Raw genomic sequence first — 22,213 nt, 5'->3', positions numbered from 1 at the left:
CCCGAATGCGTGGACGAGGTCACACGCTGCTGGGAAAAGCCATTTTCGTCACCCAACCCCGTGCAGGGAGCGGCGGCGTTTGACTGCGCTGGAATGAAAGAGAAGGGCATCTACCAAATTCCCACAGTGGAGAATCTGGTGGCTTCTCATCTCCACCCGAACCAGAAACTCTCCATGTCATCTGGTCCGTCCCTGCCCTCCAAGGCCGAACGCCTGCAGTCCTCCCTGGCTGACAAGGCGTATAAATCGGTGGCCACCACCGCGAGGGCATTGAACGCCTCGTCGCTCCTGCTAGCCTACTCGGCGGAGCTCCAGGACCAGGCTGCTGCGAACCCGGATGCTAGCGAGTTGTGGGAAGAGCTGGGCGTAGTTACGGACCAGTGTCTCCACCTCACTAGAGCAGCAGTACAAGCGGCGGGCAGAGCCCTCAGCATCATCGTCCTACAGGAGAGGGCAAGATGGCTGAACTTGTCGGGGCTTTCGGACAGAGAAAAACGTGACATTCTGGACGAAAGCATCGACCCCGCTGGGCTTTTCGGGACCGCCGTTGCCACCATGCAAAGACGGTGCGAGGAGAAGAAGAAAGAGGGAGAGGCCCTCCAGCTGTGTCTCCCTAGGAAGACCCAGGCTGCGCCTCCACCCGGTCGCCGCACGTTCGCTCAGGTCATCAGCCGTCCAGCCGGCGTGCCGACGTTTAAAATCCCTCGCCGCCCAGCCCCGCAGGTCGCGGCCCAGGGTCCTCTAGGATCGCAGAACCCTAAGACCCACTGGCCCAAGAAACACGTCCCGCCTGCTGCTGCTCAGGGTGCCCCACCACCAGCCAAGCAGTCGGACCGCAAGAAGAAGCGGACTGCCTAACATCCCCCACGGGGAGATTGGAGCCGGACCAGCCCGGGCTCCAAGTTCACTCCAGGGCTCAGTTCCGGAGCCCGTTCGGAGAAGTGTGTTCTGCCTCCACCTTTCAGCGCCTGGGACTCGAGTTGGATCCCACAGAGCGGATTTCAAAAAAGAGACGACGAAACGCTGTTCAGCTGATTCAAGCATGTCTGTCTCACAAAACACACTGTTTATTAAAAACTCACCCGTTGCATCCAGGCATGTTGCCAAGGGCACGGGAAAAATGTGTGAAAAACACAGAAAATATGTTGAAAAACATAATGCCCCCACGCACCCAGACACCACCGGGGTTGATTCCCTCAGTGGTGTCCGGCCCCATAAGCGCTGGTCAAGCGCGGGCCGCTCGCGCATGCGCAGTCGGGTCTGGTCAGAAGGACCAGTTTCCGCCACAAGAGGGAGCCAGAGCTCCGTCTACTGTGGAGCGCCTATCTTTGGGGCCGCTGTCAGCAAGAATAGAGAGATGGCGAGCTCTCGCTGCGCCAGAATGGGTTGTGAGGACATTAGAGCGAGGCTATCGTTTGCAATTCGCAACCACCCCTCCCAGATTTCACAAAGTGATTTTCTCTCTTGCAAAAGGCGAATCAGCCAGGATCCTGCAAGAAGAAATAACTACCTTGCTATCAAAGGGGGCAGTACGAGAAATACCCCAGGAGCAGAGCCAATGCGGCTTTTACTCAAGGTATTTTCTCGTGCCCAAGAAGGGAGGGGGACTACGTCCGATACTGGACCTACGGGCTCTGAATCAGCATCTGAGGTCATACAAATTCAGGATGTTGACGACCACCACTCTGCTGCATGTAGTGCGCCCAGGCGATTGGTTTACATCAATAGACCTGAAGGACGCATATTTTCACATCCCTATTTACCCGCCTCACAGAAAATTCCTGCGCTTTGCGTTTCAGGGCAGAATGTACGAGTACCAGGTCCTGCCGTTTGGTCTCTCACTGAGCCCTCGGGTATTTGTGAAATGCACAGAGGCGGCCATAGCCCCACTGAAGAGGCGGGGCATCCGCATAGCAACATACATAGACGATTGGCTGCTGCTATCAGAGTCAGAAATAATGGGAAGGGAGCACACCAGGTTGACAGTGGATCATCTGATGGCTCTGGGTTTCACCATAAACTACCAAAAGAGTGTCCTGCAGCCAGCTCAGGCCATCTCTTTCATAGGAATAGCTCTAAACTCCGCCTCGTACAGAGCGTGTCTCTCTGTGGACAGAGTAAAAAAAATGCTATCACATGCCGGCATTTTTCAGTTGGGAAGATATCTCCCATTCAGAAAATGCCTGCAGATGCTGGGATTAATGGCGTCTTCACTGGCAGTCATTCCACTAGGCAGACTGCATATGAGGGAATTTCAGCGATGGGTTGCATCACTGAGACTGAATCGAAAGCGCCATACCCACCGCTATATCAGAGTGACAGCAGACTGCGCTGCAGCACTCCACTGTTGGAGAAATCCCACATTTCTCACTCAGGGGGTGTCACTGGGAGCTGTCACAGCCAGAAAGGTGGTGACCACGGACGCGAGTCTCACGGGTTGGGGTGCCACTCACGAGGGCAGAGCAGTGAGCGGCAGCTGGGACTCACAACAGAGGGGTGCTCATATAAACTGGCTAGAATTGCTAGCAGCTTTTCTAGCACTGAGACACTTCCTTCCCCTGTTGAGAAACCACCATGTTCTGATCAGAACAGACAACACCACTGTTGTGGCATACATCAACAGACAGGGCGGGTTACGTTCCCGTCCTTTGCACATGCTGGCTCGCAGACTGATCATGTGGAGCAGCATCAATCTGTTGTCACTGAGAGCCACTCACATTCCAGGAGCCCTGAACTTGGGAGCAGACTTAATGTCCAGGGGAAACCCGCAGTACGGGGACTGGACCCTGCACCCACATGTGGTGACCCAAATCTGGACCCGCTTTGGCCAGCCACAGGTCGATCTGTTTGCCTCGAGGGAGAACGCTCAGTGTCCACTGTATTTCTCCCTGAGGGACCAGGAGGCTCCGCTAGGGGTAGACGCATTAGCTCACAACTGGCCACATGCTCTGCTTTATGCGTTCCCTCCACTGGCCTTAATTTCTCCCACTCTAACCAGAGTGAGAGAGAGAGGGCTAACAATGATACTGATCGCCCCAAGGTGGATGAGGTCCCATTGGTTAGCGGAGATCATGCCACTCTTGTGGAGCGAACCTTGGCCTCTCCCTCTCCGACGAGACCTAGTCTCCCAAGCCAGGGGGGAGATTTTTCACCCTCACCCCGAGCGCCTCGCCCTGTGGGCTTGGCCCGTGAGAGGTTGAATCTGAGTACGGCAGGACTCCCCCAGGGTGTTATAGCCACTATTCAGAGTGCTAGAGCCCCCTCCACAAGATCATTGTATGAGAACAAGTGGAGGGTATTTGAGGAATGGTGTGGAAAGTCTCACACTCTCTCCTTTCAGTGCTCTGTGACAACAATTCTCTCCTTTCTCCAAGAACTGTTAGATAAAGGAAAGGCCTTTTCCACAATTAAAGTATATCTAGCAGCCATTTCAGCCTGCCATGTGGGCTTCGTAGATGGCCCGGTGAGCCATCACCCGCTAGTCTGCCGTTTCATGAAAGGGGCACGACGGCTCCACCCAGTGTCTAAACCTCTCGTTCCCACGTGGGATTTATCCCTGGTGCTGGGGGCAGTTTCACAGCCACCATTTGAACCACTAAACCAGGTGGAAATAAAAATCCTGTCTTTGAAGACTGCATTGCTCCTGGCCCTCGCATCTGCGAAGCGTGTCAGTGATATTCATGCGCTGTCAATACACAAAGAGTGCACCCGCTTCACACGGGATAACTCTAGAGTCACACTCAGGCCAAATCCGGCCTTTGTGCCCAAAAACCCTTATCTTCAATGCACCCCATTGGAGCTGGAAGCTTTTTGCCCTCCTCCTTTCTCCTCCCCTGAACAGGAGCGCCTACATGCTCTCTGTCCAGTCAGGGCTTTATGTACCTATATGGAGAGAACGAAGGTTTTCAGGAGGTCGGATCAGCTGTTTGTTTCCTGGGCTAAACCACATCTTGGCAAGCCCGTTAGCAAACAACGCATTTCCCACTGGATTGTTGAGGCGATCCAATTGGCTTATTCCAGCACGGGTCTGCCCCCCCCCGGAGGGGCTTCGTGCTCATTCTGCCAGAGGGATGGCAACCTCTTGGGCCCTTTTTAGGGGTGTCTCTATAGAAGAGATATGTGCAGCTGCGAGCTGGGCTTCACCTTTGACCTTTGCAAGGTTTTACAGGTTGGATGTCACTGCACCGTCTCTAGCCCACACTGTGTTAAGTGTGGGTCCCCACGAGACCTCCTAAATTGGCAGTCAGTCGTTCAGATGGGCTTATCTGGCAATACGGGAGTCTGCATATCCCCATAGTGAGACACCGAAACGAATGTTTGAAAGAGAACTTGAGGTTACTCTATTCCGTAACCCCTGTTCTCTGATAACATGAGTGAGGTGTCTCACCAGATCACCCTCCTTGCACGAAGCGAGGAAGAGGTGAGCTTATCTTGAATGGCGGGTGACGCTGCGTCACACCCTTTTATAGGGAGGAGGGTGGCCCCTCCCTGACGCAAGCGTCACGACTGCCAGCCAATACTGGCTGGAGTAATGATATAGAGGCTTCTGAGGACAACGCTGAGAGAGCGTTCCCCATAGTGAGACACCTCACTCATGTTATCAGAGAACAGGGGTTACGGAATAGAGTAACCTCAAGATATGTGAAGAGATCGGGCAACCTGGAAAGTTCATTCATTTCTCTTTTTAAATTTTTGACTGACCGTAATAAATAAATCTGTAATAAACTCTCTTTTCCAAAGATGAGTGATTTCTTGATCAGATAGATTTATTTTTTTTTATTATTTTGTTGTTTCAGCAACATTAAATTTAAAAACTGTACTTTTGAGTTAAAATATATATTTATAATTTTAATGAATGAAAAATTAAAAAAGGCATGAACATTTTTTTGTATCGAAAAAATATCGAACCGTGACACCAAAGTATTGAACCGAACCGAACCGTGAATTTTATCGTTGCACCCCTAGTGGTTATGTGGTGGTTATATCTTTTACTAGAGCAATGTTATTCTCTCAGTGTAATGGAACATTTTGTATTCCTTTACTTTGTACAGTTTTACAAAAAAGAAAGAGAGAGAGACTTTATTTTCATCATTAAATCCTGCCAAACACAACAAGTAGCCTGTTTCTTGGAGGATGAGGTGCTGTGAATAAAGAATGTTAAGCTAGCTGTATAGCTGAAATTATGTTGCCTGCAACAAACTGTAGTGAGAACAGCATATAGAGTAATTAACCATTTAGCTTTGACACCACACCCGTGCAGTCAATTGGCTTCCTAACAACATTCAATCAGCATAAAAAGACTCAAAGGAACAGGGCACTTGAAAACATGAGAGGAACTACTATTACTCACTAGCGGTTATTGATAGGGCCACATGGGCGGTTGCCCAGGGCGACATCGTGGTGGGGGTGGCATCACAGGCATCTCCAAAAAAAAAGTTGCTGGTACTCATACTGCCCCGACATCAGCGAGCGTTTTGGAGATGGCATAGGCACCGGTCGGTTTTCTGCCGCCCATTTGCTGGGAGTAAGGGCACCCTCCATTTGCGAGGTGCGCCTGCTGCTTGCGGCACAGGGAGGAGAGGGTGGGGTGGCAGGGGATTGGCTGGCTGGAACAACATCTAATAACCAACTCGCAAAATAAAACAAAATAAAAACAAACAAACAAACACCAAAGCAGCAGACATTATGATACAGATTTTTATGATATTTTTTTCGAAATTCGATAAAGAGAGCACGAGAGCCCTCGGTACGCCTGCTTGCTGCTGTGCTGAAGTCAAAGTAAACTTTATTGTGACCTCTGCTATATACAGGCGAGGCCCAAGTTACATCAGTGCAAGTAAACAAACAATAAATATAAGAAGAGTAAGAAAATAAATATATACTTTAGGACTAGGAGTAAAGGGATCAATAACAATTTAAAATTTATAATTTACAGCAGAGATGTGCAGTAACGCAGTAACTTGTAATGTGTTAGTGTAATCCGATTACTTTTTTCAAGTAATGAGTAAAGTAAGGGATTACTATTGCAAAAATGGTAATCAGATTACCGTTACTTTCCCGCAGGAACGCTGCGTTACTGCGTTACTAAAACCGTGATTTTAGTAGAATGTCTCATGACAGTGACGTTCGCAAGTGCGACGTTCGTGACAACAGCTGTGTGCAGATCAACAATGGATAATATATCGAGTGCGGGAGAGAGTATGAGCGTGCAGCGTTTAAAGCGTGGAAGTACTGACCTTACTTTGAGTTTGATTCCATAAAAAGTGACAAAAACATTAGTGTCCGTTGTGCGTGGGAAGAAAACTTCTTTTTACAGTGAAAAAAACCCCCCTAAACTTCCAAGCAAGCACCGAGTGCGCTACGACGTAATGGGAAACTTACAGAGAAACTCGCGGATTCTTCAACTGACCGCTGCTGCACACCTGCACCAGGGTAAACCTCCGCCTACCCTACTCCTGCTTTACAGGTGATAATAGAGCAACAGGACCGCTAGTCTTTGTCTCTATTTATTTTCTGCTGTGTTTTACTTGCATCTATTTGAAAGAGTGAGTGTAAACAAAAAAAATTCTTTTATGTGCTGGAATGTGCAGAAAATAGGTTTAAATATTAAACAAATTTCTTCCAGTCAGAGAATGTTGCATATAATAAAATTTTTGCTTGATGCATGAAGTTAAAAGATTAAAACTAATAAAACAAGTTTTAAAAAGAGACTTTTTCATTTGTTTACATTTTGTATGATGGATTATGTAGAAAAAGTAGAATTGGGCTGAAAGATCTATCGCTTTATCACCTATTCAGGTTGTAAATCGTGTTTTTAAAAAGTAACTAAGTAATTAATTACTTTTGAAAATAAGTAATCAGTAAAGTAACGGGATTACTTTTGGGGGGAAGTAATCAGTAATTAGTTACTGTAGTCATGATTTGAATCCTGGGTTGTGTGATTATATGGTCCACTATTGTAGCTCTGATATCATCAGCAATTCTATTTCTTACTCTTCCTACCCTTCGTCACCCCCCTCCTCATCTTCCTCTCCCCCTCCTCGTCTTCCTCTTGCTCCTCCTTGTCCTTGTCGTCCTCTTCATCCTACTTCTTCACCTCCACGTCCTCTTCCTCGGCCTCCTCTACTTCTCACTCTTTCTGCTCCCTCCATTGTACTCCGCACACACAGCTTACCTGTATTATAGTGCTTAGGCGGTAATATTTTTTTATTGCTTTTATCGTTAACTCGGTTTCCCTGGGTCTTTTCCCGCATGTTATGAATAAATCTTCTTTTATTTTGGTACATGTACAGATTTAATTTTGTTGTATTTATACGCGACACCTTAAAATATTGGGGGTTCACTGGTATAAATATAAAGGTGGTTTGTTTTTTTTTCAGTGATTTGGCTGAAAAGACACATCTGAATCCTTTTATAGGATGGATGCTTTAGGAAGAGTTTAATCATTTTAAGTCATATTTATTTAATTTACATACAGATAAAGCATAAGGGCACACACAATATTCCCACACAATTCATCATCAATCTGTGATAATTCTATTTGTAATTTGTGTTTGTTTTAACCACTGGAGGGCACCAGAGTTTTACTGACAAACATTTTTGAAGCATCCGTGCTACTCATGAAGTAAAGAAGTGTCATGCTTTGTGCATCCACGGGATGTCAGCTTTCCTTTCCAGGCATGTTGTCTGTAGATGATAATAATAACAAGAAGAAGCACTTGTTTCTTATATCCTGTAAACACTGGGGTGGTTAGGATTATCCATGTTAATTCTCTCAACCAGCTCCAAGCAGACCAAAGCAAAGTACACACCACTAACCTTACCTGACTGATAAAAATTCTCCATAATTTTTGCTGCACATACAGTAGCTTACAAAAGTATTCGGCCCCCTTGAACTTTTCCACCTTTTGTCACATAACAGCCACAAACATGAACCAATTTAATTGGAATTCCACGTGAAAGACCAATACAAAGTGGTGTACACGTGGGAAGTGGAACGAAAATCATACATGATTCCAAACATTGTTTTTACAAATAAATAACTGAAAAGTGGGGTGTGTGTAATTATTCAGCCCCCTGAGTCAATACTTTGTAGAACCACCTTTTGCTGCAATTACAGCTGCCAGTATTTTAGGCTATGTCTCTACCAGCTTTGCACATCTAGAGACTGAAATCCTTGCCCATTCTTCTTTGTAAAACAGCTCCAGCTCAGTCAGATTAGATGGACAGCGTTTGTGAACAGCAGGTTTCAGATCTTGCCACAGATTCTCGATTGGATTTAGATCTGAGCTTTGACTGGGCCACTCTAACACATGGATGTGTTTTGTTTTAAACCATTCCATTGTTGCCCTGGCTTTATGTTTAGGGTCTTTGTGAACCTCCCCCCCAGTCTCGAGTCTTTTGCAGACTCCAAGAGGTTTTCTTCCAAGATTGCCCTGTATTTGGTTCCATCCATCTTCCCATCAACTCTGACCAGCTTCCCTGTCCCTGCTGAAGAGAAGCACCCCCAGAGCATGATGCTGCCACCACCATATTTCAAGGTTCAAGGTTCTTTATTTGTCACATGCATAGTTATACAAGTATAACACACAGTGAAATGTAGCCTGACACGCTCCTCGACATGTGCAAACATTGGGGGGGGGTGTAGAGGAAGAACATATATATATATATATATATATATATATATATATATATATATATATATATATATATATATACACATATATATATTTGACAGTGGGGATGGTGTGTTCAGAGTGATGTGCAGTGTTATTTTTCCGCCACAGCGTTTTGCATTTTGGCCAAAAAGTTCCATTCTGGTGTCATCTGACCAGAGCACCTTCTTCCACATGTTTGCTGTGTCCCCCACATGGCTTGTGGCAAACTGCAAACGGGACTTCTTATGGTTTTCTGTTAACAATGGCTTTCTTCTTGCCACTCTTCCATAAAGGCCAACTTTGTGTGCACGACTAATAGTTGTCCTATGGACAGATTCCCCCACCTGAGCTGTAGATCTCTGCAGCTCGTTCAGAGTCACCATGGGCCTCTTGGCTGCATTTCTGATCAGCGCTCTCCTTGTTCGGCCTGTGAGTTTAGGTGGTGCCACAGTTGTGCCATACTCCTTCCATTTCTGAATGATCGCTTGAACAGTGCTCCGTGGGATGTTCAAGGCTTGGGAAATCTTTTTGTAGCCTAAGCCTGCTTTAAATTTCTCAATAACTTTATCCCTGACCTGTCTGGTGTGTTCTTTGGACTTCATGGTGTTGTTGCTCCCAATATTCTCTTAGACAACCTCTGAGGTCATCACAGAGCAGCTGTATTTGTACTGACATTAGATTACACAGGTGCACTCTATTTAATCATTAGCACTCATCAGGCAATGTCTATGGGCAACTGACTGCACTCAGACCAAAGGGGGCTGAATAATTACGCACAGCCCACTTTATAGTTACGTATTTGTAGAAAATGTTTGGAATCATGTATGATTTTCGTTCCACTTCTCACGTGAACACCACTTTGTGTTGGTCTTTCACGTGGAATTCCAACAAAACTGATTCATTTTTGCGGCTGTAATGTGACAAAATGTGGGAAAGTTCAAGGGGCCAAATACTTTTGCAAGCCAGTGGCTACTAAGGAATCTCTGCTTCCTGTGGAAATTGAGCCTGTTCCCTGTCTTGGTATTCGAGTTCAGTCTGTTGTTGGTGTGGAAGCTCAGATACTTATATTTCTCTACCACATCAACATCTTCATCCAGCATGTACATGGGTCATGTCACCACTCTCTTCCTTCTGAAGATGATGTTTTTCACACTCAGAGGCTTTGGATGCCTCCCAGACCACTCCACAAAATCATCCACTAGTGATGTGGACTCCTCCTCCTGCCCATCACTAATACATCCAACCACTGTAGAATCAGAATTAGAGTATTTCTGCAGCTGTACTAAAAGTTAACAACAAACACTGTAATATAATTTATAACAGCAACGTACAACAACAGAAAAACAGTAACTTTATGCACAGCAGATGTACCAATTGGAAAACCACATGATTTCCTCATTTGTCTTGAAATAATTCAGAACCTGATATTTCGAGCGCTGGTAAATTCAGTTGATTGGACATGATTTGGAAAGGTCCTGCATATGTACATATGGCATTGACAATGCAGATCAGAGCACAAACCAAGCAATTAGGTCCAAAGAAATGTCTGCAGACATTGTATTGAGGCACAGATTTGGGGAAGGGTACAGAAAAAACAAATTGCAGCATTGAAGGTCCCAATGAGCAGAGTTGCCTCCATCATGTGTAAATGGAAGTAGTTTGGAACCCCCAGGACTTTTCCTAGAGCTGGCTGCCCGGGCAATCTGAACATTCGGGGTAGAAGGGCATTAGTCAAGGATATGCCCAAGAACCACTGGGTTCTTGCTCCTATTTGTGTAACATTATAAACATTTGTGTTTATTTGTGTAACATTATATTTGTGTAACATTATAAAACCAAACAAGGTAAAGCAAGTCCTGAGAAGTCTGCTGAATGTGAAGAACAAAATCTGGTCAATCAGCACCCATGCCCTGCCGGTGTTCAGATACCCTGCTGGGATAATCAGCTGGTCAAAGAAGGCGATAGAAGCCACTGATATCAAGACAAGGAAGCTCCTTACCATGCACGGAGGGTTTCACCCTAAGAGTGTACATCAAGCAGAAGTGAAGCAGGTTGAGGACTAGAGTGTCAGAACTATGATCTATGAGTACATCATAAAGATCCCCACAACTGATGATGTGCTTAGTAGGGGTGGGTTTTTATAATCGATTCATCGATTAAAATCGATTCTGGCTTGGATAACGTAAAATCGATTCATTAAAATCCTGAATCGATTTTTTAATATAAATTTATTTTGTCCGAAATGCCAGAATCTCTGGTGACATCTCACAAAATTTCAAGAACCACCAAACAGTAAATGAGAGCAGGTACAGGGATTCTGCACATAGACTTAAACACACAGCGCGACCCGCGGATCAGAATCAGTTAGATGTCGCCTTTCTCACAGTCGGGGCTGAAAGCCGACAGCTCGCTGATCCGGGTCCGCGCTTTGTGTTCACGCCCTTTATGCGCTGATTCTAAAGCTGTTAGTTTGATCTCTCTCCAAACAATATTGACCGAATCAGCAGCAAAAGAAGATCCAAACGCTTCACATAAACATTGTCATGAATTCACTCTTTTACTGTTTTGCTTCCATTGCGATGCGCAGCTCTCTCTCTCTCCCTCTCTCCCTCCCCCTCTCCCCCCCCCCCTCTCTCGAACAGTTTCGCTTTCTTCATTATTCGCTTGCTTGTTACACAAGTCTACTGTTGCTTACAGCGCTGTCGGCCGCTGTTTTTTCCCCTTTTACATTCTTCCGAAAAGAAAACCTCATTTCTGCTGTTCAATACTGAACAAATTGAAACTTTTTAAAATTATTCAAAATGCAAAATGCTTAGCCATGTCTCTAATAAAACCGCTGTAACGTCAGAGGTAATGTTGATTAATTAATGGTTTTCTTTCGTTTTTGATGTACTGCAGAATATTTTTATAAAATCCCAGGCCAGGAAAATCACCTTCATGTTTTTCTGTGTTTTATCTTCAGCTACTTTGACACAAAGGCATCTGCTGTGATGCTCACACCTTGGATAAAGTCTTGAGAGTGTCAGCTTCCTTTTTATAGATACAAAAATATGTAAATGTCCTGATCTGAATTATATTTCTGACTGTCAAAATTTCCCAGATTTAAATCGAATCGAATCGAATTAAATCGAATCGTGGATCGAATCGATTCGGGACCTTGTGAATCGGAATTGAATCGATTCTAGAAATCAGTGACGATACCCAGCCCTAGTGCTTAGTGAATACCTCCGTCAGCAGACCCGAGAAAAAACAGGAGCAAGAAGAGGAACCGTTATAGAAAGGTGTGTGTGTGTGTGTGTGTGTGTGTGTGTGTGTGTGTGTGTGTGTGTGTGTGTGGACAGAGAAAGAGTTAATTATAATTCCAAAATACTAAATTATGTCAATTTCTGTTATTTTTTCTTTTTAGGGGTAGGCTTCAATCTTAAATGTGGGATTGACATAATTTTAACAATTTCAGAGAGAAGCTTTTCTCACAGACCTCTCACTCATGCAGTATTGTTCACTAGGCTTAGTTTCATTTATTCTGGAAGAACATTGATCATTATATATTTCTCCTGCAAGGAGACATCCATTTGTGCTATAAAGCAATTGAGCAGAGTTGCTTTGACAAGGTCATACACTGTAGTAATAAAGTGCAATAAAGAAGTTGGCAGAAACTGTCAGAAAATGTGATGATGTTTCAGTGATGTGGCACCATTTGACACTAAGGCAGCATCTTTGACTTATTGTTGTTTGTGTGTGCTGGAAGGGAGGGGATTTAGGGACATGAAAGACCTGTGTGAAAAATTGTTAGCTTGTTTTGATTGTGCAAAAATTGCTGACAATATTTAATAGTGTATATTGTGCAAAAAATACAACTGTCAAAATGCAACAGCATTAACTATGATTAATACTGATGCTGTGTGATGTTGTATCTTGCATGATTAAATCTCATGCAAATCACAATTTTTTTATATACACTTAGACACTTTACTAATTAGATCTTGGTAGTACTAAGCTAAACCCCCCTTTTCCGTCATTCTTTGTGGCATACACTACTGGTCAAAAGTTTTAGAACACCCCAATTTTTCCAGCTATTCTTTCCAATTTAAGTTGTTCAAGTCCAGTGAATAGCTGGAAATGGTACAAAGGTAAGTGGTGAACTGCCAGAGGTAAGGTAAGGTTTCCCAAAACTGAAGAAACGTGTACAAATCAGAATTTGTTATGTGAAGGCTGTATGCAGGCAGGAAAAGGACCTAAAATGCAGACAGTCTGAGACAAAAGGTGAACTTAAATACAGCTTTAAGGCTGAACTCCAAAAGTAACAAAACTGAGACTCTAAGGTAAACTTATGCAGACAGAGAAACACAGGGCTTAAATACACAGAGGGAGCAATCAGGGAATGGGTAACAGGAGGGAAACACAGCTGGGGCAAATCAGGCCTAACGAGACAAAGGAAGCAAAACCAGACGCATTTACATGAGACATGGACTTTCAAAGTAAAACAGGAAACCTAACACAGAGACGCGAACTTGACAAAGGGATACAGCTGACAGGGGAGACAGAGCAACTAGAGAACACAGAGACATAAACCATAAGATAGAACTCTAACAAAGAAACCAAAGACTAGAAAGGATAAATAATATAATAAACTCAAAACCCTGGGTCAACGACCCAGGCATCCTAACAGAATTATACAAAAAGGCCCTTTTCAGGGAACAGAAACCTATGAGTGCCACACATTTATGGGAACATCTCCAACAGATATGGGAAGAACTTTCTGAAGAATATTTGATTTCTATTGTTGAAAGAATGTCACAGGTGTGTTCAGCTATTATATGTGCCAAAGGTGGCTACTTTTACGAGTCAAAAGTTTAGAATATGCTTTGGTCTATAAATTGATTACATGATTTCTTTTTTAACTCCAACTGCTTATTTGTATTATGCTTTCATTTCAGCATAATATTAGGGTGGTCCTAAACCTTTGACCAGTAGTGTAGATTCAACAGGGTGCTGGAAAAATTGTAGATGTGTACACTGAGGTCATAAAGGTAGGATGGATCCATGTTTTCATGTTATTTATGCCAAATTCTGACCCTACCATCTAAATGTCATAGCAGAAGACAAGCTTGATCAGACAATATTTATTTCCCTGCTCTAAACTGACTGGAGTGGCACCTGGTGTGTTGTTCTGCTCCAAAAGCCAATTTGCTTTAAGGTACAGTTGAAGTTACTGTTACCTTCCTATCAGCTCAAAGCAGTCTGGTCATTCTCCTCTGACATCAGTAAGACATTCTGACCCAGAGAACTGCTGCTCACTGGATATTTTCTCTTTTTTAGATCTTTGAAAAAAAATCCCAGTAGATCAGCAGTTTCTGACATACTAATTTCAACCTGCCTGGCAGCATCAACCATGCCTCAATCATAGTCATTACATTTCCAACAAAATTTAAAATGTATAAATTCCTAATGTTTTATATAGAACTAAAAAATAACTACTTCCAGCTACTTAAAAGGAACCAATAATCGATGCTTTAACTTAGTTAACCTTTTTTTTTTTTTTATAATCTTACACAAATATGACAAGTTGCTTTTTCTTGCTGACATAGACAACATTCCAACAATTAAAAGTTAATCTTAGATCAAGTTTATGTAAAATAGCTGGCCATAAAAAGCTGTATAACTCCATCTCAGATCACTCCTTCCTTGATTGGTCTGAGCCATACATCTACTATCTGAAGTCATTCTCTTTTGGGTTTGGGAGAGTAAGGGCACAGATTTAACATGAGCATACATACTTTGTCAAACTAACGCCAGACCTGAGGAAGACAAGATCACTCCAAAAGAAAATAGAGCTTTAAATTATGGACCTTAAAGGTCTTCATCTTCTAATTCTTTTGCTGCTGTTCCAGGGATTTAAACTTGTTCAAGGTAGGTGTGCACTCTTCATTTCAAGAAAGCATACTTTTAGGTAAGTAATACACTAGTAGTACAATAAAAAGGGGAAAACTGTGTCATACCAGTGATTTTTTTCACCAAATTTTGTAATTTCTGTAAGTGATTTGAGTTCTAAAATCTGAAAAAAGTTAATACTTTTAACCACTACCTAAAATAAATGCTATAATTTAATGTAAAAATCTCAGTTAACTGAACTTAAACAAAAAGTAAATTTTTAAAAATCTGAAAACATGTTGTGTACTTACAAAACTAAAATAATATTTTTTAAAAAACAAGAAACTACTGTATGTTTTTGGTTTTAATTTTTAGCAGTTTGGTTTAATCCAGTCTAATAACTTCAGTTCCTATTTATTTATAAATCACCAAATCACAACAACAGTTCCCTCAAGGTGCTTTATATCATGAGCTTAAGACCACATATTAATACAAAGAGAAAAAAAAAAAAGAAAAGATGTGGCAAAATCATATCACCCTCTCATGAGCAAGAGGTTTGGTGTTGGTGGAAAAGAAAAACTCTCTTTTAACAGGAAGAAACCTCTGGGAGAACCAGGCTCAGGGAAGGATGGCCATCTACTGCAACCTGTTGGTGTGAGGGGAGAAAGAGAGCCACAGATTAATAATAACTAATAGTTAAATGCAGAGAGGTGTGTAAACACACAGTGAGTGAGAAAGGTGACTGAAGAAGAAACACACAATGCATCATGGGAAGCCCCGAGCAGCCTACCCCTATTGCAGCACAACTAAGGGAGAATCACCTTATCCAGCTTTAACTATATGCTTTATCAAACAGGAAAGTTTTAACCATAATCTTGAAAGTAGAGAGGGTGTCTGTCTGTCAAATCCAAACAGGAAGCTGGTTCCACAGAAGAGGGGCCTGAAAACTGAAGGCTCCGCTTCCCATTCTGCTTTTAAATACTCTGGGAACAACAAGTAAGCCTTCAGTCTAAGAGCGAAGTGATCCAGGGTGATCTAATAAATTTTAACATTTTTAAACAACAACAGAGCAAACTCATTCTTAACTAAAACCAAACTGCAATCAAAACTAAATGATTAACCACAAATTTCATTTAGAAAAATGAAGCAGAATTAAAATAGCTAGCTTTTCTACTAAGTACACGAATTCAGTTAACGTTGTGCTAAATTAAAGTTTGATAATGAGTTTAAAATGATGGTCTCATAATCTCCTGGGTCATAAGTTGGACTGCTGAGGTGTTAATTAGTCATGTTTAAAACGCCGACTCACATGTTTAAAGTTCAGAAGCTGCACACGGAGGAAGTAGCTCTCATAAACATAGTAACTCATTTGTGAAGAAAACTATAAAACATGTTCATCTTACTTAAGAAACGTGGACTTCAAGCAATTAAATATCAGCTAGCTGCCTGATTTCCACCTATTTTTTATATGTATATTTTGTAAACGATTTCTAACCAAATCTGTGCATGTGAAGCACACATGCTGGCCATTAAAAAAAGAAAGAAAGATATTTTATCTCTCTACAGGAAGTTGTGGAAGTGATCAGTTTCAGTGCAACAATGGACAATGCATCGACATAGGCTGGAGGTGTGACGGAACGAAAGACTGCACAGATGATTCAGATGAGCTGAACTGTCGTAAGCATCGCAAACAATCACAGAAAAAAATCCCTTTAAGAAGTCAGACATATGTTGGTACATGTGCTCTTGCTAATGTAACAAAAATAAAACAAAGAGAAGAAATGTGAAGCCAAGCATAAACTGTATGACTTACATTTCTTTTGTATCCTAAACAACTGTTTTGCTCCTTTTGTTGCAGCACCTCCGTCGTGCACCTCACAGGAATTTAAATGTGTGACAAGCGGTGAATGCATCCCATCAGGATTTGTCTGCGATGGGGAGGAGGACTGCATCGACGGCTCAGATGAGCAAAGAACCTGTGGTATGCAGAATGAATGCTTGAACGTGGCGTCAAAGAACAGAGAAATGAACACACACTTTTGTTTGTCCTGAAAACTGTCATAATCACAAGACAAAAAAAATGTGTACTTATAATGAAGTAATGAAGACTTAAACTAGGTGGCCTCTAAAGGTATTGTTCATAATTTCAAAAGGAACAGAAACTATACAAAATAAAAAAAAAGTTGATTCTTTAAATGATCTGTAAAAGAAGCTATCTAAACTAAGCATTTCAAGTATCTAATGTTAAAACTTAGGTCTTCCAATATTCATGAATTTAAAGTTAACACTGTGGTTTATTCATTACACAAACCCGTTATAACAGACAATCTACATTATGAACCATTTCTTTTGTAAAGTCTGTGTTTGGCTTTCAGTGTGGCAAAGACTTATTGAACCAAGAAGTAATTCTATAATCACATTACGCTCCTTGTTAGAAGTCTAATTCTCCCACAAAGTGGATTTTTGAAACAAGCCTAGCTTCATATTTTTGGTTCAGGTGGACGGACCTGCAGCCCAAACCAGTTCACCTGTCGGGAGGGCCAGTGTATCCCCAGCAAGTACAGATGTGACCACGTAAAGGACTGCGTGGACAACTCTGATGAGAATAACTGCAGTAAGAGTTTTAGATCTAGATGTAACCGGCCATGGTTACTTTACTAGATGATAGTATTCTAATTGTAATGGAGGAACTACTTGTTGTTTGCAGACTATCCACAATGCACTGAGAAAACCTGTGCCAACGGGGCCTGTTACAACAACTCACAGCACTGCAATGGACGAGAAGACTGCAGAGACGGCTCTGATGAATTCAACTGTAGTGAGTAGATAACGCTTCTACTCTTCTTGTTTTCAACTCCACCAAAGTAGGAAAAAAATTTTTATTTATCTCAAAATTTCAAGTTATGTCTGAGCAAGTCAGACTTTCAACATACTGAACTCAAGATTTCCACCTACTATGTCAATCCAAACTTTGCGATATGTAACTTGAACTTTTGAGATTGACAACTTAAAATTCTGAGTTAGTGAGTCAGAATTTTAAGATACCAATCTGAAATTTGAACTCACCAACAGGAGAAAAACATTTTTCAGTTGTGGAAACTAGCTTCCATTGTCTTGTCTGCACCTTTAAAATTCAACACTTTTCTTACCTATCTTACCTTTACATGCCTTAAAGTGCCGAGCACAGCTAAGTCAACATGTTGAGTTACATGTCTCAAAAGTTCGACTCAAAACTTCAGGTTAATTGTGAGCAAGTCAAACTTTTGTCACACTAAACTCAGAATTTCAAGATACTTGAGATACCAACCTGATGTTGGGCCTCATGGACGACAAAAAAATTCTTCAGTAGCAGAAATAGGCTTCTGTAGTCTCTTCTGCGTCTAATTTAACAAAAATTCTAATAAATTTATGTATATTTATACTTTTTCTATTAATTATATTTTTAAAATATGCTATTACCTAAATTTTATTAGTGTTCTCCTGTTGTATAAACATAGCAAAAAGCCATTTCCAGACACCATATTTGTTTGGCCTCTAATGGTAGGTCCTGCATGGGGTGTTAAGATGATGCATGAAATGATGTTGTGCAGTAACATTGCAGAATGTTTTCATCCCAGTTGCTTAAAGAACATATTCACAAAACGGTTGCCGTGTTTTAAAGCAACTAAAAGTTTTTAAAGTTCATTTTTATTATTTTCATATTATATATTTTGATAGTTATGCTTAACTCCTAATTAGCCAGTTTTATTCTGCATAATGGCTATGAAGTATTTTAATTTTATTTGGTTTACAGGTAATGATAGCCCAGCTATGCATTATTATAGTTTAGCAGTCTATGGTGCCAGAGAGCAGTAAAGTCTCAACCTTTGTACCTCTGGATCTTTATCAGTCTGGACTCCTCGTGATTTTGATGAACCTAAATTGAGATGTGTTCACTTGTTACTTTAGTTTTTGTGAGTCATAAATCATTTTAATAATTAACATATTGCTGTACCTCCTGTAAATCCAGTCTCTGTTTTATTTTCAGCAACTCAGCATTGCCCCATCCACCAGTTCCAATGTGCAAATGGCTTCTGTATCCCGATGTCATTTGTGTGTGACCACTGGGATGACTGTGGGGATGACAGTGATGAGCAAAACTGTGGTACGGGTGAATGAGACCGAACACACATGCTAGCTAATTATGAGCCTCTTTTACATTTTAAATTGTGTTCAATAAGCACAGGCTGCCATTTAACTTACTGGTTGTCTAGATTACCAGAGCTGCAGTGGCAACCAGTTCACTTGCGCCAGTGGCCGTTGCATTCCTCAGCAGTGGGTGTGTGACAAGTTCAACGACTGTGGGGACTACAGTGATGAGAGAGGATGTGGTGAGAAAACTTGACTGATTTACTAATATGTGACATTGTTTATGACTTTCAATAAAATAATTTTTAAAAAGTTCATGAAAATGTCAAGATTAGTTTAACTATTAGACGTATTAGAAGGTTCATTGAGTTTTGAAATCACTCTTCAAGAGTTAAAGCTCAAATTATACCATCATAACAAATCAAGAAAGATTTTTTCCTCACAACAACATGAAAGAATGTTTGCATATTTTTAACATAATTATACGTCTTTCAATGTTTTTCAGATAGTAACTCCCGAGACTGTTACCCCGGTGAGTGGGGATGCCCAGGCTCGACCATGTGCATACCAGTGGGAAACGTGTGTGATGACAAGCCTGACTGTCCTGGAGGCACAGATGAGACCAACACCACTGCACAGCAAACCTGCGGTAAGCCTGACGTGTACAAGTCCCGCACTAAGAATTCTACCATTTATGATAATATCATGTCACACCTGCCTTTAATCTAAAAAACAACAACAACAACAAATGAGATGAATCTGAAGGAATTGAAGTGATCGAGATCTTGTCGAGTGTAGAATGTCTCACGTTTTCAGAACCGCAATTTGATAAATTTGGGTGTAAGGGCTTTGGCTATAGTGTCGAGTAATCACAAATGTTTACCAGATGTCAGCTGCTCAGATACTATAATCATAACTTTTGCATTCCTTATCACTGCCTTAACACACACTTGGTTTAATATTAACTTTTTGCAGGTCATTTTCAGGTCTATAAAGCTTATTACGATACCAATAACGTCCTGGCATCCAAGCTTCTTAGAATAGGATTAATTTTACACTTTTACCGTTGTTTACATTTGTCCATGATGTTCATTTCTGTGATGTTGACTCACAGGCCTGGAAAGGTGCTCAGCCTTGAGCTGTGAGTTCTACTGCCACCCATCTCCTCAGGGTGGTGCATGCTACTGCCCTGATGGCTTCATTGTAGCCAATGACAGTCGGTCGTGTGTAGGTGAGTTCTTTTATATGTATTTTTTCCCTAAAAACATCGTCTCTATGTGTGGCAGTGTTAAAATTGAATCAGACATCGACAGCACACACAGTTTTAGCAACTTGTGTTTTGCGTCCTGGAAAAAGCACAGAGCTTTGAGGAAGCATAAACTGTGTAATTTCAGTGTGTTCTAGCTGCAAATCATTTGTGTAGACTCTTACTATAATGTCCCTCACATTATACATCCAAAACATGGCTGTTTGTTCTGTTGCCCAGACTACAATGACTGTCAGATCTGGGGCATCTGTGACCAGCTGTGTGAGGATCGTCCTGGCACGCACCACTGCAGCTGTGCTGATGGATACGTCTTGGAGCAAGGTCATGTTTGCAGAGCAAATGTGTCAGGTACAGAGAGTGCACACATGTCATGGTACCTGTGTTTAATTTTGCTGTTTAAAAGATGAGACTGAAATCATTAAATTAAAAAGACATTATTGTTTACAGTCCAGCTGAGTGACAACGATCTTCAAATATCATTCTTTTCCTCATATTTTGTTTGCAATTACATCAATGGTTACATTTTCTCGTGTCTGTTATTTGTGTTTTTCAGCTGGGCTGCCACAGCTAATTTTCACCAATGGGGGTGATGTGATGATAGCTGATCTGCACGGGCGCATTGTCAGGATTCTGGTGCCATCCCAGGGAAAAGGTTTAGCAGTGGCAGTCGCCTACAGCTGGCACAATGACAAAGTCTTCTGGAGTGATACTTATACCAAAAAAGTCAGTTTGAATTTAATGTCTGATGAAGTTCTTGATTATGTTTTATTGTTATTTTTTATACAACAAACATTAATCCAAAACTTTGAAATTCTTTTGCCAGGTTTATTCCGCCAACTATTACGGAGGCGACATTAAGGAAATTCTGAATAATTCGGTTCACAGCGTCCAGAATATTGCAGTTGATTGGATCAACCTCAAACTTTATGTACTGGAGGCCAGGGTGGAGCGCATTGATGTGTGTGACTTTGATGGAGGAAATCGAGTGACGCTGGTGGCTGAAAACCTGCGGACTCCTCATGGCCTCGCCCTGGACCCAACAGTAGGGTGAGTTTAAATAAATGACGTGGTTTTATAATCACAAAAAGATTGAAATATGAGTTTAGGTTTGGGCATTAGTTTTTGAATTACTGGCAATTTTTTCATCTACAAATTCAGTGTCAGGAAAAAAGTTTGATAAACATCATAATTTTGTGAGTTGAAGATAATTTGAGTGTAAAAGATTGGATGTCCAAGAGTCTTTGAGTTCACCTGAGTTTTGCTCATATAACTCATATAACATCCTTTTACATTTTTTTTTTTTTGGTTTGTAGCTACATGTTCTTCACAGACATGGGTGGTAACAATGTGCAGTCTAAGCTCGAACGTGCCTTCATGGATGGCAGCAATCGTTTCGAGCTGGTAAAGAGCAGGCTCGGCACGCCAACAGGAATTACCCTTGATATCATCACCCAGAGGGTCTACTGGTCTGACAGCCACTTTGACACAGTGGAGACTGTCACGTACAGCGGTTTGGACAGGTAAAGGTTACATTAGAAATAAATTGTTGACCTCCTTCAGTTGTATCCTCCTTGATGTTCTTTCTAAGGCGTACTTGTTTCACATAGAAAATTAGTCCTCAATGGTGGAACACAGTCGCCACATCCTTTTGGAATTGCTTTATTTGAAAACCACGTATTCTTCACTGACTGGAGCAAGATGGGTGTGATCAGATCAAATCGCTTCAATGGCAGCAACCCAACCCTCCTCTATCGTGCCGCGAACCGGCCAGGCCATGTTGTCGTCTCCCACCCTCTCATGCAGCCTCTGGGTAAGGAGATTCAGTCACATTCAGTCTGAGGAAAACAACTTTAAAATGTCTGCTTTCCCTTGAATATAATGTAACAAGATGCCTCTTAATTTATGGTAAAAAATAAAATATTAAAAATGTATTTCTCCAGATATCGTGAACTGCTTACTCGACTAAAAAAATCTACCAACTGTGTTGTGAACAAATTTTTATCTTATCACAAAAAGAAAATTCTTTGTTATCTATAAGAGCTACATACTACACTGAGTGATGTCATAAAATGATGACATCTGTCTTGTAATGCAGTGAAGAACCCTTGTGGGAGAAACAATGGTGGCTGTGAGCAAATTTGTGTCTTAAGTCACCGCACTGACAATGATGGTTTGGGCTTCCGCTGTAAGTGTCGCCATGGCTATGACCTCCATTCGGACCTTTGGTCCTGCTTCAGTAAGTTTATCTAATTTGTAAAACGACCTTACCCTTCTCTTATACACGTGTTTA

The 22,213-nt window shown here is 41.9% G+C and overlaps 1 protein-coding gene across 1 annotated transcript in view; it reads left to right on the top strand.

Annotated features, from left to right (window-relative positions):
- Positions 1-14,500: 14,500 nt before the first annotated feature.
- The window catches only part of lrp2b (low density lipoprotein receptor-related protein 2b), a 42,997-nt gene continuing 35,284 nt past the window's right edge, over positions 14,501-22,213 (top strand). Inside the window, exons 1-15 of the mRNA XM_085466263.1 lie at positions 14,501-14,567; positions 16,095-16,205; positions 16,387-16,509; positions 17,026-17,142; positions 17,236-17,346; positions 18,556-18,672; positions 18,782-18,898; positions 19,162-19,305; positions 19,771-19,887; positions 20,143-20,271; positions 20,477-20,646; positions 20,747-20,970; positions 21,237-21,443; positions 21,531-21,733; positions 22,019-22,159. Of these exons, the coding sequence (XP_085322389.1) occupies positions 14,501-14,567; positions 16,095-16,205; positions 16,387-16,509; positions 17,026-17,142; positions 17,236-17,346; positions 18,556-18,672; positions 18,782-18,898; positions 19,162-19,305; positions 19,771-19,887; positions 20,143-20,271; positions 20,477-20,646; positions 20,747-20,970; positions 21,237-21,443; positions 21,531-21,733; positions 22,019-22,159 (2,098 nt within the window). The remainder of the gene's footprint in view (positions 14,568-16,094; positions 16,206-16,386; positions 16,510-17,025; positions 17,143-17,235; positions 17,347-18,555; positions 18,673-18,781; positions 18,899-19,161; positions 19,306-19,770; positions 19,888-20,142; positions 20,272-20,476; positions 20,647-20,746; positions 20,971-21,236; positions 21,444-21,530; positions 21,734-22,018; positions 22,160-22,213) is intronic.

The sequence above is a fragment of the Copadichromis virginalis genome, linkage group LG8, assembly GCF_057382275.1.
Source record: "Copadichromis virginalis isolate Kocher_CV1m ecotype Utaka linkage group LG8, C_Virginalis_male_GT1.1, whole genome shotgun sequence".
Lineage (NCBI taxonomy): Eukaryota > Metazoa > Chordata > Actinopteri > Cichliformes > Cichlidae > Copadichromis > Copadichromis virginalis.
Note: the sequence above shows the minus strand (reverse complement) of the source record. Positions and strands in the feature narration are given on the sequence as shown.